Source organism: Dermacentor andersoni, chromosome 10, assembly GCF_023375885.2.
Source record: "Dermacentor andersoni chromosome 10, qqDerAnde1_hic_scaffold, whole genome shotgun sequence".
NCBI lineage: Eukaryota > Metazoa > Arthropoda > Arachnida > Ixodida > Ixodidae > Dermacentor > Dermacentor andersoni.
Genome location: NC_092823.1, coordinates 107,304,972 through 107,321,949, shown reverse-complemented (window position 1 = coordinate 107,321,949; position 16,978 = coordinate 107,304,972). Strand labels below are relative to the sequence as shown.

The window sequence follows — 16,978 nt, the reverse complement described above, 5'->3', positions numbered from 1 at the left end:
ATGCAAGCTGCAGGGCCTTGTTTATTTATTCTTTCGATGACATTTCGCGCTTGGCCGCGAACAGCAAGAATAACTTTTCGTGAGCGCTGACTTACCATGTTTTTGTTTCCTCTTCCGTGTATTCCACTCTTGGTATGGGCTGTCCACTGAAACGCAACGAATGAATAATATAGCAACAACAGTTAAACACGGGATTTCACTGACATGTTGCCTGTGGGTAGGGTCATATACAACGTGGGATGGATCTCGGAATCGTTGAACTGAAAGACACTGTGCGTGTAGCGAGAATGAGTTGGGGGTCACCATTGCGGAGTACATCATGCTTTGGATGGTGGAAACATGCACTGACAATCTTTTTACACGTACGTTCTACCAAGTGTATCATTTATAGAGGTGTGTTCCACTTAGTGGGGGAACTTATGTCGCACCAGATTATGATATCACACTTAGTTATCGTCCCCTATTTGGCGCGAGATCGAGTATGGAATGAGCAAATAAATAGATGAACGGGTGTGCGGACGAGCGAGGCGTTTTTATTTCTTAATTTATTTTTGTAGTACTTTCCCCAGTATATTCTTGAAGCTTAACGCTTCGGGCAGTGTAAATACGTGTGCACTCACACTTATATCTATTCTACGATATACTGAATGAATACAACAATGACTTTAGCTCCGTTTCCACACACTTTGCGTGATTAGCCATCGGCAAAATATCTTGATTAATTCAGAAAAGTCAGGGCCCCTTTAGAAGCAGCGGCTTGGATACAGGCGAGCTTTCTGTAGCAATGTTTTGCGTTCTGCAGGTAATTAATTAGAACGGGGGATTTGCAAGTATCTCTGCAGACTTTTTGGAAACCACTGACGTAAGGCAGTTATGTGCAGAAAATGCGGTTCTCAATGAACTTAATGAATGAACTTGAGCTGCGAGGTCAAAAATAATATTAGCATCTCAAATATTACGAGGGCGAATCAGAAAGTATTCGCCTCTATTCTTTATTAACCGAAATAAGGTACAAACAGGTAATTACAAATATAACGTACTATTCTATGTAGCAGACACTATTTTTCCACACAGTCCCCACACCGGTTCAAACATTCGTTCCATCGCAGCACTAAATTTGAGATGCGCCTGCGGCAGGATTCATCCGGCTGACTGTCATGCATGTCCAGTCGTCATGCACGTCTTCGTGTCCTTCGGCGTACTCGTAACAAGACCACCACCTCACATTTCTCCAAGTGAGACACTGTTCCCCCTACGTGGGCTGCCTTACCATGCGAATTTCGATAGGCATTGGTACCCTGCTCCGTAAAAAAAAACGAATCGCACTTCGTTGCTCGTACACCGTGGACGTGTGAAGCAGAACCGCCATCTTGAACAACTACTGACAAGAGCGCCGTGCTGCGAAGCTACCGGCAAATAAAGACTGGCCTCTACAAGGAAGGTTCACAGCTGGGAACGGATATGCTGACTTCGCATTTGCAGCCGTAATTTGGTTGAAAAAAAAGATAGCGGCAAAGAGCTTCTGGTTCGTCCTGGTATTTGCCAGGCGCGAAGCTGGCGTCTCCTGTACTGAAGACGCCTTGCTTTTTTTTTTTTTTTTTTTGCTCAAGGATAGGGTCATGCAGTCCTTGTTAGCTCGCGGATCTATGCCGTGGTGCCCGAGTTAGGCACGGAACTATTGCTAATATTAGCTTTGCAGACGTAAAGAAATCCCTCAGGGGAGAAACTATATATGTGGTTTACCAAGTTAGTGCCTTATATCTGCAAGGCTGCAACGGGGTGGGCGGCTGTACGTAAATCTCATTAACTTCTCTCGCAGAACTGCTGTGCTCAGTGTAATGTATTATTTGTTTTTGTTTGCAGTTACACTTGTTGCTCTCCTGAAGCACACCTGAGCGCGATGCTTTTAGAAATGCCGCGAAAGGCTTCTTAACGTTTTAGTGATTTGTGTTGGCGTGTAGTTATTGCCTCGGCAAGCTCTCGTTTGTGCTATCTCTTTATTTGTGTTTTCTTTTACTTCAGCTCTCTGCTGTAACGCAGAAAGCCCATTTAGGATAGGAATAAACTTTATTTGTCCAACGGTTATTTAATGTTGGCGCCCGGGGCTAGGCTGCCAGGGGTCCATCGCCCGAGAAAAATTTTTCGAGATCCTCGGCAACGGCCCTGGCCCGCTGGACGGCCCACTCCTGGTCTTCGGGTGCCTCGCTCAGGAGGGTGGCTTGCCATCTCTTACTGAGGCGCCCCGCTTCAGAGGGTCCTGATGTTGTCTTCTTCCTTCCTCCTTGTCCTTCTTCCTCATGGCGTTGGCATTCCCAAAGCACATGGGACATATCGGCCCGTTCGTGCTCGCACCACGGGCAGCCAGGCGACGGGTGCAGCGCGGGCCACAGGCGGTGCAGGTGGTAGGGCTGGGTGAAAGTGCCCGTCTGCAGCCGTCTCAGGTCGACCGCCTGGGACCTGTCTAGGCACCCGTGGGGTTGTGGATATTTTCTTCGTTCTTTCTTATAGTGGCCAAGCACCACTCTGTACGTTGCCGGAAATTCCTTGACATCGCAGCCGGCGTCTGCGTGATCCGCAACTCCATCCGCCGCGATTTGTGTTGTGTTGGCAACTACAGCGGCCGCGCCAGACGGAAAGCCCATTCAAAAAAATGTGTATCGTATGAATTTTTTTAGATCAATCGCCCACCCTTCTGTGCCGCTAAAAGGCCACCGGCAGTACTGACTAAATCAATAAGCTATTTCGCAGATCCAGCCCACATGTCGGAAGCCGAGAAGCGAAGTTTTCGCGAAGCGGCCGAAGAAATGCCATGCAGCTGATTGGATTCTGCGCAGCGTTTTGCACCACAGCAAGTACCTGCCTTCTTGGGAAGGCTGGAAGTGTTTCTATCATAGAACGCTTGTACCTTTGTCTCGCTTTGTTTATTTCCGAACTCTTGGAGCCGCCGCTCTCTTGTTGCGGCAATGGATGAAGAAGCCCTCGAAGACCTCCCTGGTGTCAAGCCATCACGTGGTGTCGCGTCCAGGAAACGTGGAAATGCGTCAAGTGACACGGACAACGAGGCAACCGAGTTGTACTCGGACAGCGTCGACTCGTCGGACGACGATTTCACACTTGTCATGAGCCGAACCACAAAAAGAAGACTGCTACGGAGGTCATCGTCGCCAAGTGTCTCCACCGTGAAGACAACACCACAGCGCTGGCCGTACACCATGCTCTTCATACCTGTAGACGCAGTGTCGAACCTGCGACTCCTAAACAGGCAAGTCCTTTCTGCGTTTCTTGAGGGAATTGCGCCAAACGAGATAAAGGACGTGAGAATAAACGCACGGAAGAATGTCCTAGCAGTAGATGTTCTACACCGTAGTGCACTGCAAAGCCTACGGCACGTAACGGAGATCGACAAAGTACAAGTGCGATCCATGATACCTACAGGCCGCAATGGCAATGTCGGCGTCATTTATGATGTCGATGTTTCTATACCAACCGACGACTTACCTAATTAATAAAGCCAACTACAGAAGGCACTCTTATCACGCACATCACAAGACTTGGCAACACCCGTTGCCTGAAGCTGTGGTTTGATGGAGACAGCCTCCCCTCACACGACAAAGTTGGCCACGTCCACCATCCAGTCCGCCCATACGTATCGAAGCCCCTGCAATGCTGCAAATGCTGCAAGATGGGACACGTAAAAGGCGTCTGTAGGAATAACCTCGTGTGCCCACGGTGCGCTGAATCTCATTCAGCAGATGCCTGCCGCGCAACTGTGTTGAAGTGCCCTAACTGCCATGGTACTCATGAGGCCTCATCCAATGATTGCCCGCGGGTAAGGAACGAGTGAGCAGTGCTCAAACGTATGGTACGGGACCATTCAACACACAGAGAGGCTGGCGCTACTCTCAGGCGACGACGACATCGCCATCGAAGAGCATCACGAAGAGTTGCATCTACTGAAAGATATACTCCATCTTCCGGCAAAGCGGCTACCGTATCAACGCCGACTTTCACAAAGACAGACAATGCGAAAACGAAGAAAGGGGCAAGATTCGCACCTCCAGAAGAGTGGCCAACACTTCCACGAGCACAACCTGCATCGGAGTCACACCAAATTGCGCCGCCCTCAATGACCTCACGAACCGAGGATGCGATGACGACTGAGGGTCGCCAAGTCATAGTGATGCTGAAGTCACTTATGGACGCAATGCGCATTCTACTGAGCATCATGAAAACCCCGTCGGCACAGAGCGCACTGCAGGTGCTGGACACCCTGAGTCCGGTGCTTGCGGCTCTAGGGTAAAACCACGGTCCGAGAATTGCCGTCGTTTCAAGAGGAGGTCAAGAATGCATCTGTCTTTCAGTGGAATGCCAGAGGGCTTAAGTCACGCATGTCCGACTTCAGACAGTTTGTATTCACGCACCAATTCCCCATTATCGTGATTTGCGAGCCCAACCTGTCAGCTCCCATCAGACTGTCCGGGTATGAGTGCTTTATGTCCTCTACCCATGGAGAGTGCAGCAAGGACGTTGTGTTTATACGCCGTGACTTGACTTATGTACATCACCCAGTGCCTCCGGACGAAGCAAATCAATACGTTATACGTTTGCTTAACAGTGAAGAACAAAAAGCTCACGTTCACAATTCTTGGAGCCCATTTATCTCCAACAAGCCGTCTAGATTGTTAGCGCTTACGGGGAATTTTGACATAGACTCCACAGCCGTGGGTCCTCACTGGTGACTTTAACGCCCACCATTACCTATGGGGAAGCTCCAAAGTGAACTCTAGAGGCAGAACGTTGGTGTCCTTTGCCTATGAACTCGAATTTTGCCTGTCAAACGATGGAAGCGCTACTTATCTGCGTGGATCAGTGTATAGTAGCTGCTTGGAACTTACCTTCGTTTCACGCTCGCTTTCTAGAAGAGTGCACTGGTTTTCGGATTTAGAAACGCGGGGTAGCGACCACATCCCAACCTATTTGAAGATCAAAGGTTTGACTAGCTCCAAGTCCTCCAGAACCGTCCAGTGTACCGATTGGCCTAAATACAAAATAATAATGGAAGACTGTTGTCGTGACGGCACCTCCTATAACCTACAGGGCGCGATAAAGGATGCCATACAAACAACCACGCATTTGATTTCGATGAGTTCTTCCCGCACCGATTTCGACATCGAACTAGCGAAACTGCGAGCAATTCGCCGTCGTGCGGAGCGGAGATATAGACGCACGAAGTCCAATTATGATTTGAGATTGGCCTGACGAACACAAAAGAAAATACAGCGTCACATGAACAAGCTGGCTTCGCGACAATGGGTATCCTTTTGCGAGTCCCTGGATCCGCCAAAACCTTTTTCGCTTCTATGGAGGACTGTTCGTGGCCTTCGCACAACCTTTGGTCAGCGCCACCCGTTTAAATCTCTGGCACTCCATCTACAATGTAGAGATATTGATGTCGCTTAATCTTTCTGCAGAAAGATTGCTGGAGAAGCAAATTCCGATGGAACGGGTACGGGAACGCTCGACCACCCACCATTCTCACGCGATCCCCGCATGGAATGCCCTTTTTCTATGGAAGAACTAGAAGCTGCGCTGGCTTTGTGCAGGCGTTCTTCAGCGCCAGGACCTGACGGCATTACATACCGTGCCTTGTGTAAGCTAGGAGACCAAGCTCGGAAGGCACTCTTGCTCCTGTACAACGACTCCTGGCAGACGGGTACGGTTCCGCAAGAATTGAAGTCAACTCGCCTCATTCCACTTCTGAAAGCTGGCAAGTCGCCTTTGGACATTTCCTCGTACCGTCCGATAGCACTTGCCAGCTGTGTCGGAAAAAACAATGGAAAGAATGATTTTAACACGTCTGGAATGGTACTTAGAGTACTATGAAATCTACCCAGATGCTATGGCCGGATTCAGACGTGGCCGTTCGTCAACAGACAACGTTGTTGACTTGATAACATTTGTGCAACACCAAAAGTCCTGTAAGCGACTATCTGCTGCTCTGTTTCTAGACGTTAAAGGGGCTTATGATAATGTCACCCATGAAGCCATCCTTAGCACGTTAGAAGCCGTCGGACTTGGTGGTAAGGTGTATATGTGGGTGTGCAGCTACTTACGGAGGAGACCATTCTATGTAGACACAGAAAATGGCCCGACATCCGAGCATTACGGTAGCCGAGGAGTCCCTCAAGGCGGAGTGCTTAGCCCGACTCTTTTCAATTTCACCCTCTGTGGATTAGTTGACAACCTGCCAAGCACCATACGACTTTCCATCTATGCGGACGACATCTGCATTTGGGCATCAGGTGTGACACGACTTCAGCTTCGCGCTCGGCTTCAGAAGGCTGCCACAATGACATCTTGCTACCTTCGTGAACAAGGACTTGAAATTTCATGCGGGAAGTGCGCCATCGTGGCATTCACGAGGAAGCGAATGTCTGCTTACGGCGTATCTATTAACGGGCTACTTATACCATACAGCAGAAGTCACAGGTTCTTGGGAGTCGTATTGACAGAGACCTATCTTGGACTCCGCCCGTGAATTACGTGAAAAAACGGCTGACTGCTATCTGTCACCTGTTCAGGTTCCTTGCAGGAAAAAGTTGGGGAGTATCTGTACACGCTATGTTACAGCTGTACATGGCGTTGTTCGTTGGATTCCTACGATACAGCCTGCCTGCAATATCCAACACCTGCAAGACTAACCTGCGTACGATACGGAGTATTCAAGCCCAGGCACTTAAGATATGTCTTGGCTTACCACGCAGTGCATCAACGGCTGAAACCGTTGCCCTTGTGCAGGATTACCCAATCACGACGCACATTACCGTTGAGACAATGCGTATGCATCTCGGGCATTATGCTAGGACCCCTTCCCACCACTTGGCGAGCCTCACTTCTGCAAGGCCCTGCTCGACATTTAGCGGCATTGTCAGTGCACATCGTGCGTCGTTTACTTCAGGGTACGCACCTGCGGCAAAGCCAGCGTTTCCTCCGCAGTGTTTGAGCCGTCCACAAGTACATCTAATGATTCCAGGACTACATAAGAAGACAGATCTCCCGGCCCCTGCTCTAAAACAGTTGAGCTTACTTCTTTTGCATGAAAAGTACATCAACCACGTGCACATCTATACCGATGGATCGACTACGTCGTGCAGTTCCGGTGGTGCCGTGGTGATACCAACGCGAGGAATGACACTGCGCTTCAAGACATCGCATGTCACGACCTCAACGGCGGCAGAACTAACGGCCCTGCGTCGAGCACTGGAATTCATTGAATCTGAAAGAGCTAGAAAATGGGCTGTGTTCTGTGATTCAAAACCGGCATTACAGTGCACGCAGTCAGTTCTCCGACACGGATGCCATGACGAATTGACATACGAAATCGCGAAACTTTACGATCATGTCCAACAAAAAGGTCACGAGGTCGTTTTTCAATGGGTACCTGGCCATTGTGGAATCAGTGGCTACGATTCCGCCGATAACGCTGCTCGCGCAGCACATCATGAAGAGCACAGCGTTCCAATCCCGTTTTCGAGGACAGACGCCGCAAGGCGGCTTCGACACCTGGCACGCAGTCTCACACTGACCGAGTGGAACTCGCCAAACTTACGACTTACACGACTGCATCGACTAAACCCCTCCCTGCAACTCCGACCTCCACTCGGACTTCCTCGACGTGAAGCTACGCTTCTCTGTCGCCTTTGGTTGGGAGTTGCCTTCACAAAGGCATACTCTACATTTAATTGGAGTGACTGACAGTGGAGCATGCGAGGTCTGCGGCACGGAAGAAAACATCTACCACCTGCTGTGCCACTGTCCACGATACACCCCTGAGAGACAAGAACTTGCCAAAGCTTTTCAAAAACTGGACAATCGGCCGCTTTCTGTGCAGGTGCTGCTGGAACACCGCCCCCATCGCCCGTCGGCCCATAAAGCGGTGAAGGCACTTTTGTGCTTCTTAAAGACGACGGGCTTGTGCGACCATCTGTGACTATTAATGAAATTTCTGTAAGGCCACACACGTCAGCGAACTCACCGCAATTTCCTTCTTTCCTTCCCTCCTCTCTCTCCCTGTTATCTTTGTTTTCCCCCTTTCCCATTCCCCCGATGTAGGGTAGCCAACCGGACGTTATTCTGGTTAACCTCCCTGCGTTCTACTTATCTCTTTCCCTCTTGGGAAGGCTGTAAGAAGCGGAGACCCCTCCACGTGACCCATGCGATCACGCATTATGCGTTGTCCGGGCTGGCTCCCATTTGCTGTGACACTGCAGTTACGGAGGTCCACGCGCCAGCTCGCGCGGGTCAGTTCTGGGGATGGCGAAATTTACTCGGTGACGCGGAAGAAGATGCGCCAAGCCACAAACCATAGGAAGGTAGACTTATAAAGGTTTGCTTTATTTGAGAAATCGGGCTCTCGATGGCCTATATTTTTGTCGGCCAGAATATTTAGATATCATTGGTTTTGTCGCTCCGTAATTCCGTAGAAAACAAAGCCAGTAGCCAGGGCGCCTGTAGAAGAGTGAAGATGACAGTGGCTACTTTGCGTGTGAGCTCTTCTGTGAGAAAGCAGCAGAACGCAAGGTCAAGGGAGTCTGGGAGGAATCGAAAAGAAAGCTTAGCTTTAAAATAGCTGGCCACAAATGAAAGAACTCGGAAGATACCCGCAGCATGTGAAAGTTGCGCGGAAGTTTCGGAAATAGAAACATATATTTTTTTGTCGATGAGACTGAAATCCCTTTTGTTTCGTATGAAGCCGCAAAGCTTCAATATTCGTCATGAGCAATAATCTCAATAAATGGGTCCGTTAATAAAACAAAAAAAGCGATCTTACTGTTTGTACGAGTAGGCGATGTCGGCGAAGTACTTGCGTCGTTTTCGGTACGTCTCGTCCGTGAATCCCTTGGCGAGGAAGGTGTAGAGAAGAGGGCGCCGTAGAGAGCGTGGAAAAATGGAAATAAACGTAACCGTATAATAGCTGCAGCAAGCGCAAGTAATCTTCCTTGATCATCGAGTAACTCTGAGTAATTATTGTGGATGCCAGTAAGATACAACCAAGTTAGTTCGAGCACCAAGCGTAGTTGTTACCCGTGGTTAGGCATACCGTACCATTGGTAGTTCTTACGACGTATTAACGAGGCTGCAGATGCGAACGAGCACCGGGACTAAGTGGTCTAGCGCTCTAAGCGGTTGAACAGGGGGACTGTGGTAACTAGGTTTGCTACAATTAACGCATGTATAGGTGCATACGTAGTCACTGGCTTGCGAGCCATTGCACCATTTCGTACTTTTGCCGAGACTCATTAAGGCCTATAAAGAAAGAACAAAAGAAACTTCGCTTCGTTACGAGCAGCCATTAGTTTACGTCAAAGACGGCTCTCGAATGTCAGATTAGCACCCACGTAATTATAGTGATTAACTTCTGATGCAAACGAACACGGTCTTTTGTGTTTTTTCTGAGAATTCCCCTGTTCATTGAACACGTTTGTTACGGAAGTTTGTTACTGAGAGGAACCTCTAATTCTGATAATGATATCAAATTTAGCGATATCTGGACAGGCAACCTTATAGGAGCAAACAAGCTCAAAGTTTGCCAATCCGCAACTCTGCACCAAAACACGTATCGCAGATCTGTGAATTGCATTCGTTAGAGCAGGTAATGCGTACAAATTGGTTGTATGAAGTTACGGCTTACGTAACGTTCTTACAGTGCTGAGGAGGCTCTTGGAGAGGTCCTACTCATGAACTAGTGGTGGTAGCCTTTAAAGCCGTGCATAGTACATGAAATTTTTCCGTTTTTGATGTAATATATGGTGCAGTTTACAGAATTTCGATATCTATATTCATAACCTAACATAACATTTTGCTTTCAAATTTGCCGTTGTCAACGATTTTCCCTAAGACAGTGTTTGCAGAAATAAAAGGTGGTTTAAAAACACTAGGTTTTAATTTTCCTGGTAAATGCAACAAACCTCGCCAAATTTGGTGCAGTGATTGCCCAGAAAAAGAATTTCTCCGTTTTCAAGTATTCAGGTTGGAGCCCCTGAACTACAGCTTCTTCTTAACCGCGCTCTGCCATTCGGGCTGAGGAATTGATTCCACATGGACGCTGCGCGCAGCTTCCACTTAGGCGTGCGTTGGAAAGACGAATACCAGACTGTGTCATCGTGCTCACCATTAAATGCTGCAACATGGATGTTATAGCGCATCAAGCTGTCATCCTTAAGAAGTCACGACGTGTTTAGGTGCGGCGTGTGGGGCAATGAGGAGAGCTACACCTTCGGAACAAAGCTGCTTTCACTTAAACCACTTGTTACTTTGTAATCGATGATGATGATCAGCCATGTTCTGTGAGCGTATTCGGCTGGCTTCTTGTATTTTTTTAGATTTGTTGCACCAATTCACTGTACCTTCGGAGCGTTTTAGCTTAATTGCCAAATCACGTCTGTTTCCTCGCTCAACTATCTTATAATATTTATATCTCAACATCTGGATATCCAAGTAGAGAGACTAGATATATTACACAGATAGACATTTTCGAGATTTCACAGTGATGATTAGCGTATCTCAAACCTCGGTGCATTTCACATTTAGGACGTACATGTATATTTTGAAACTGGTGGTAAGTAAAGAAAGCTTTCGTAATGAATTGGTGTCACTCCACTACTGCTGAACTTCAATTTCACAAACAGAACATGAGCTCCCAAGAAAGTAATCATAAAGTTGAATAGAGAAATCTCGGTAAGTTGGCAAACGCCCCTCTACAGTGGCTCTTGCAATTACAGTGCCAGCCTCTTCATCTAATCCAGGGGATGCGACCTGGCTGAGACGTCTACGATAGCAGCGATCTCAGCTAACGCTAAACAGAATAATAATTTTAGAAGCACTATCAAATTACAATTCTGTGACACCAAAAGCCACTCTTTACCGTTCGAAGAGCCAGAAAAGACGCAAGAACGAAATGTGGGTGACTGCTCCATCTTGAAGTTCCCGCAGCTGCTCGCAAAGAAGTCATTAGTGGACCTTGACAACCTCTGCTTAGGCTTATTTTCGAATCGGTGAAGATTGATGGCGTCGTATTATAAAGGAGTCAAAGACCGAACTTGGCAAGCTTCAAGAAATTAACAAAGCCACGCCGGTCAAAATAGACAAAAAAAATTCCGAGGACACCTAAGCATTTCTTATGAGTTGCGAATGCGAAAGCATTTATGTCCAATTGAACACGCCTGAGCAGCCCTTCGAGCTTTGCGCGGCGAGTAATGTACCTTAGTGGTGCGTGCTGCTAGGGCCAGCAGGCACCAGGAGGAGCAGCCTGCAGTGCCAACATCGCGCATCAAAGACGTCCTGCGGGACGAGAGACCGAGCAAGCAGCAGCGGCCATCAAGGCGGGCTGGCGTGCGCAGCAGCAGAGCCCAGTGGGTGAGAGAGTGAGAAAGAGAAAGATACGGACCGCGCGGCGGCTTCCCAGAGCAAGAGTGAGGGTGATGTGGCGTCGCGGCGATGTCCTGTTACCTCACGCAACACCTGGCGCGCTATCACGACAGCAGGCGTTCCAATTTACGCTCCAATTTACGTGAAACTCTGCTATTTTAAATAAAGGAGTGCATGATGTTCAAAAGTATATGCGGATATCGTTGGCAAATGTAAATTGATGATGGCACTTTTCATTTGAGCAGAATAGTGGCCCACGAAGTTAGCTCTATGACGCAGAGTTGCTAGCCACTATTTCGCCTAAAGCAATTACTCCCTCTTCTTATTTAATAGCGCTGTATCGCGTAGCGTAAGCAGAACAGGCTAGCGGTACGAGAAAATTCACCGACGAATACGGTACTCACTAATGCGGAATTTGAGCTCAGCTCTGTACGTGTTTTCGTTTTGTGATATGTCGGCGTGCGTGGACAATCTGTGTCGTGCGGCGCGTCGTAAACGGAGCGAAGTGTGGCAGGGCTCCCTCGCTAATCGAGAGATCACGAGAAGCAGCACATGGGTGACGCGTGGGTGGGATTTAAAGCAGCTGCCGCAGACAGACCTCCCCTCATGCAGCACTTTGCTTAAATACAGACGACTCGCGCTACTCTGGCGCCATATCGTAGCGATCATCGCCGCAAAGCCCGCCGTGCGCGCTACTATGGTTTTCTTTTCACGCTTTCGCCATACCCTGCTCCTCCGCTTTCTGCAACATGCTGTCTTCTCTATTGCTGACTTTAATCTCCATCTGCGCTCCGCCTTCGCTATGATCTTTCGCTGTGTTCGGTTTAGAGGGACAACGCCGACGTTCGACGCTGGAACGGGTGCATGAGAGCTGCGCTCTAAAAATATAAAGATAGCAGGACAAGTGTCATACTGTTATACTTGTAGAACAAGTGCATCACCACTCACCGGGTGATCCGAGTCGAGTTCAGATCCGTAGCTGAGAATGTGGTTGGCAAAAATGTCTAGGTCCTTGATTCTCCTCGGGAACCAGGGCACAGCGTCTGCGAGATCAGAGGAACAAAATTATGGTTGCGGGCACTGATAGCACTGAAAATTTCATAAGGTATTCGATCTTTATTTGAAAGTATACGAAGCGAGTTTTCTGGCCACCTGACAAGATTAGTATATTCTAAAGCGGTATCTTTTTTATCAATGTCCGGTTACCACACAGTAGCCACGAACCAGACAACTTCCGCACGAGAACGGCGAAGCCGCCGAAGCCCGTGCAGTTCCGCACAAAAAAAAAAGTCTATCACATTTACCGCTAAGTCTTCACTGATTTTTTTTTCTTCCTCGTAATGGCAGCATCGAATAACCAACCTGAGCCTGTGCTTTAGATAAGGCTTTCAATTTTTTTTTTGCGTTAGAACAACGCGACATCATTTACTGTACGATAAATCAACATTATTTACTCTGGGATTCTGGAGAGCTGCTAAAACATGCGAAAATTATTATCTTTCCATTATAGCATTTCTTTCATTGGAGTTAGCAGTGCCACGGAGAAAAATGTTTAATTTTTACTTATTTACTCGAAGTACGTCGTAATTTGTGGAAGAAGTTTAGATCGGTTAGCGAACCAGATTTTGCGGCCTGATTATACTTCTGCACAGTATGACTACATAATAACTATAGGCATGGGTTTCCAAGGATGGAGTTTAAATTTGACAAGCGCCTTTTCCTAGCGCGAAAGGAAGTTTGGAGTTACAACACGAATATGAAATTTTCTTCTCAGGCGTCTCTATCTACAGTGCCTGCCGCTAACTTTCTAAAACAGCCTACACTGTAATAGTGCAATGTTGGGTAACAACACAATCATCAAAATTGTAGTCAAGAGTTCGACAAAAGTTCGTCTGGTCCGGTAACATGGTGATGATGAAACTGCGGTCACTGACCAAGTCAACGGGAAAATAACACAGTGACGTCTCGCGAATGATCAAAATTGCTTCATTTATTCGCGAATGACGGCCCTTGCCAGCTGTGTGACATGAAGGGCAAAAGTGCAATTAGCTTGTTCTAGAAAACTAAACCAATGGACTGTTTCAAAAGGACTGAAAATCTTAATGCTATCCGAGCATCCACAAGAAATGTGATTTTACCTAAAATGCGCATCCGGTTGGATGCCTAGCCACGAGAGAAGATACTTCATTACTCAAGCATCTCTGTATTTTGTTGGGTTTTCTCGGTAATTTTGTTTTAATTAGCAGCTTTTTACGCTAGCTAGGAAGATGTCATCGTGTTGCTAGGGGTACCAGTCTCTGAAATGATGACAAAAATACGCCGCAGTTCTGACTGTCGCTTCAGTCAAAAGGAGCCGCAGTTTTCAAAGGAAAACGAATATTTGTTGCAATGACAATGGCAATAAGCGTGGCAAACTTACCTTGTTTCTGTACGGCGCGCTGAATTACATCATCATCATCATCATCATCAACAACAACAACAGCCTGGTATCATCATCAGCCTCAATTATATCAAAAGAGCTTAAACAAATGAGCAGCTTCAGCTTCCTGAGAAAAAACAAAATACGCGGCATTCGACCTTCTAGTTCCTGCAGGTGCTTCTGCATTGAAGTAGTCCGAAGCGGAAGGTTTAGAACATCTCTTGTATTTTAACATCAGTATGAAGATATATAATGGACGTCTGCGAGCAGAAGTTGGTGATTAATGAATTTGTCACAACTTTAATGGCTATCTCTGACAAACACCGTTCATTACAATATACTATACTCGTCCAGATTTGGTGGCACCTCAACTTTTAATCTTGCTTGGAACGGTCTTGGAAATACGTTTCACTTAATTACTAACGTACGTGGGACGAGATAAGATGTTCAACTCACTTAGTGGACAGAAATTAAGCAAATTGACAAAAAGCTTCACCTAGGGAAGAACCGACGCTCAAGGACATTTGTTTCACTCCCATATTCTCAAACGATTCTCGACTCGAAGCCCGTTCTCTACTCCGATGATTTCAACACAGCGCCATCCCTCGATTGAAAAAGACACCAAGCTTTACAAGAACTGTCATGGAGCCTGAATGGCTAGCGGTGACCATTTATGACCAAGGTTGGTGCTACGCTTGATTTCCTGGAGTCAAGGTGGAGGGCCGAGTAAAGTAACGTTTTAAAACACGACGATTACGCTCCAGTTTAGGCGGTATCTGGGTGGTCGGTGGAATGCGCTGTGGAAGGGCTACAAACGTCACGCCAAACAGCTTTAAATATGTATTACCAACATGTATTATATGTATTACCACTACCGTGCATGCTATGGAAAACCTGGATTCTTTATCATCAATGTAGCCCGGTTATGTTAACAGGAACGCATAGTTGTTCCTTTATGTGACCTGCGAAGTGGTGCGGGCGCTCTGAAATAACCAAAGAGCTTTAAAAGAAATTGCCTAGAAACAACCACATGAATATGCCCTTAGGATATGTTCCACTTGCTGTAACCGATATGGAAAGAGAATAAGAGTGTATCGCACTCATCCCCGAATGTCCGGAAATGAAATACTACACCTGTACGTCTACGGAGCCAAATGCGCGTTGGCGCTGTTCAAATACGTCATCTTGAAGAGCCTCCATGCGTGTTCTGGTACTCGGCATGTTTCTTCCGCGTACCTATGTTGCAATGAGGGCAACTTTAAGTTCAACATCTTAATTACAAACTTTTTGAGCTTCCTTCAAGACCTTTCAGTCAACATCTTTGAAGGCAAAAAAAAAAAATTCACTGGCCATCTCCGTCTAGACCCTGCGAAACTGCATGCCCAGAGAAGCTCTTTAAAACAACCACTACTACTGCTGAGGGGGCTATGCAATTCTTTATTGCATTGGAATAACTGTAGCGATTGTAATTTAGATTAATGGTAGTAATGGGAGCATTGGTAATTTTGAGAGCACGTCGCCGTTGGTCGAATTGCCGTTTCGTTATCCCTTTGCCACTCCTCTTATTCATGCTGCTCTTCGGGAGTCCTAACTACGAGTTGCCCACCCACAGCGGTGCTGCAACAAAAATTAAATCACTTGCTGGGCTTGCTCTCTTATATAGTAAAGGCTAGTACGGTGTAGTATGCGGGGAGCACTACGTACTTCGGACTGTTATCAGGAGCGCCTTATCATCAATTATGTGCTTCAGGAGTTTCTTCTGTGCCTATTTCTTGTTAAAAACGAACGCTGTTCTGTACGTTGTGTGCGTTATTCCAAAGAATGCATGCACTTTTCGTTTCACTTTGCTGAGTGATTGAAGCCTGCTTCATCTCCGCAGCGCATGCTATCATTTAGAATTAGAAACGAAAATTCCATGAAAAGTTACTCATACACCGAGACCTTCCTGTGAGTTATGTCTATAGAAGTTTAGTTTGACCACCACTGAATCCGGGTAATCTTGTACATACTTCAGTGCAGTGAAGTTCAAAGGTGTCGTGAATAACGAGCTGTCCTGGTGAGGAGGCGGACGTTAGCGCTAGTAATGAGCTTCGATCGGAAACATTCTCCACGCTGCGAGAGAGGCTCAAGCGTTCGCAAGTAGCTCTACAACGTTTGACAGTATTTTCACACCTGTAATTGTACTAGACGATAAATCAAAGTTGTCGTGTTAATCACTGAGAGACCCCGCACGGTAGGAACGCTGACTTCTTTTTATTTGCGAAGACAACAGGGGCCCAACGACATTACTCGGGACTTCAAAGCGTCCAAATATTTCCTTTTGGAGAGAGAGAGAGAGAGAAAGAAGGTTTTGCATAGATGCCTAATGTGGAGCATGAAGCTCACGAGCACAAATGCGGCATGAATCAAGAGAGTCGAGGAAACCGAGTTTAGACGTACGCCAGCCTTGCCAAACCAGGAGAAGCTAGAGAGAACGCGAGTATATGAGGAATGGAGCTATCAAGTTCTTAATTATCATGACTGGCTAAAGCGTACCATATTGTCACTAGTGGCGCTTCTGTAGTCGGTGCGTGGACGACGACGGTGGGGCTACAACGCGCTAGTCCCATGCGCTATCTCTAGCATTGCTGCAGTGTTGTGCACCTTGCCTTGTAAATGTATCTCCTGTACATAGTTTCTCCCTGTAACAATGGCAGCAAATTCCCGAAGAAGATCAAGGAAATGATTATAGAAGGCAAGGCAACATCGCCATGCAAACGAAGGGCAATCCTGTGCCTTTCTGAAAGTGTGTGCTTCACTTTACGAAACGAGCAGCGAGATCGGCTGGTCCGGCTTTATTTTCACTTGAACGCTTCTGGGGACATATGCTCAACGTAGCCCTTGGAGAGAAATACGGGTGTTAATAACATGCTGAAGGGGATCTTTAGCCTGGCTGAGCGCCTGGTATGCTACTCCAGATGCTAGCCTTTGGGCAGTTCATCAACGCTGCTTGCGGCCAAGACGATGAATGTGGGGCATGCGTTTAAACAGAAGCCACCACGCAGTCGCTTCTGTTACATAAGTTGACAGCAGGCAAATTAGGCCCCTTATCCTTCGCAACCCATCATCAGTAAGACAATCTTTTGTACTGCG

At 47.1% G+C, this 16,978-nt stretch overlaps 1 protein-coding gene across 3 annotated transcripts in view; it reads right to left on the bottom strand.

Annotated features, from left to right (window-relative positions):
• The window catches only part of Hn (phenylalanine hydroxylase), a 117,904-nt gene that overhangs the window by 47,152 nt on the left and 53,774 nt on the right, over positions 1 to 16,978 (bottom strand). For all 3 annotated transcript variants that reach the window (XM_072284977.1, XM_072284976.1, XM_055077763.1), the window contains exons 4-6: positions 12,376 to 12,470; positions 8,831 to 8,898; positions 96 to 146 (exon numbers count right to left, since the gene is read on the bottom strand). In XM_072284977.1, coding sequence (XP_072141078.1) covers positions 96 to 146; positions 8,831 to 8,898; positions 12,376 to 12,470 — 214 coding nt within the window. The remainder of the gene's footprint in view (positions 1 to 95; positions 147 to 8,830; positions 8,899 to 12,375; positions 12,471 to 16,978) is intronic.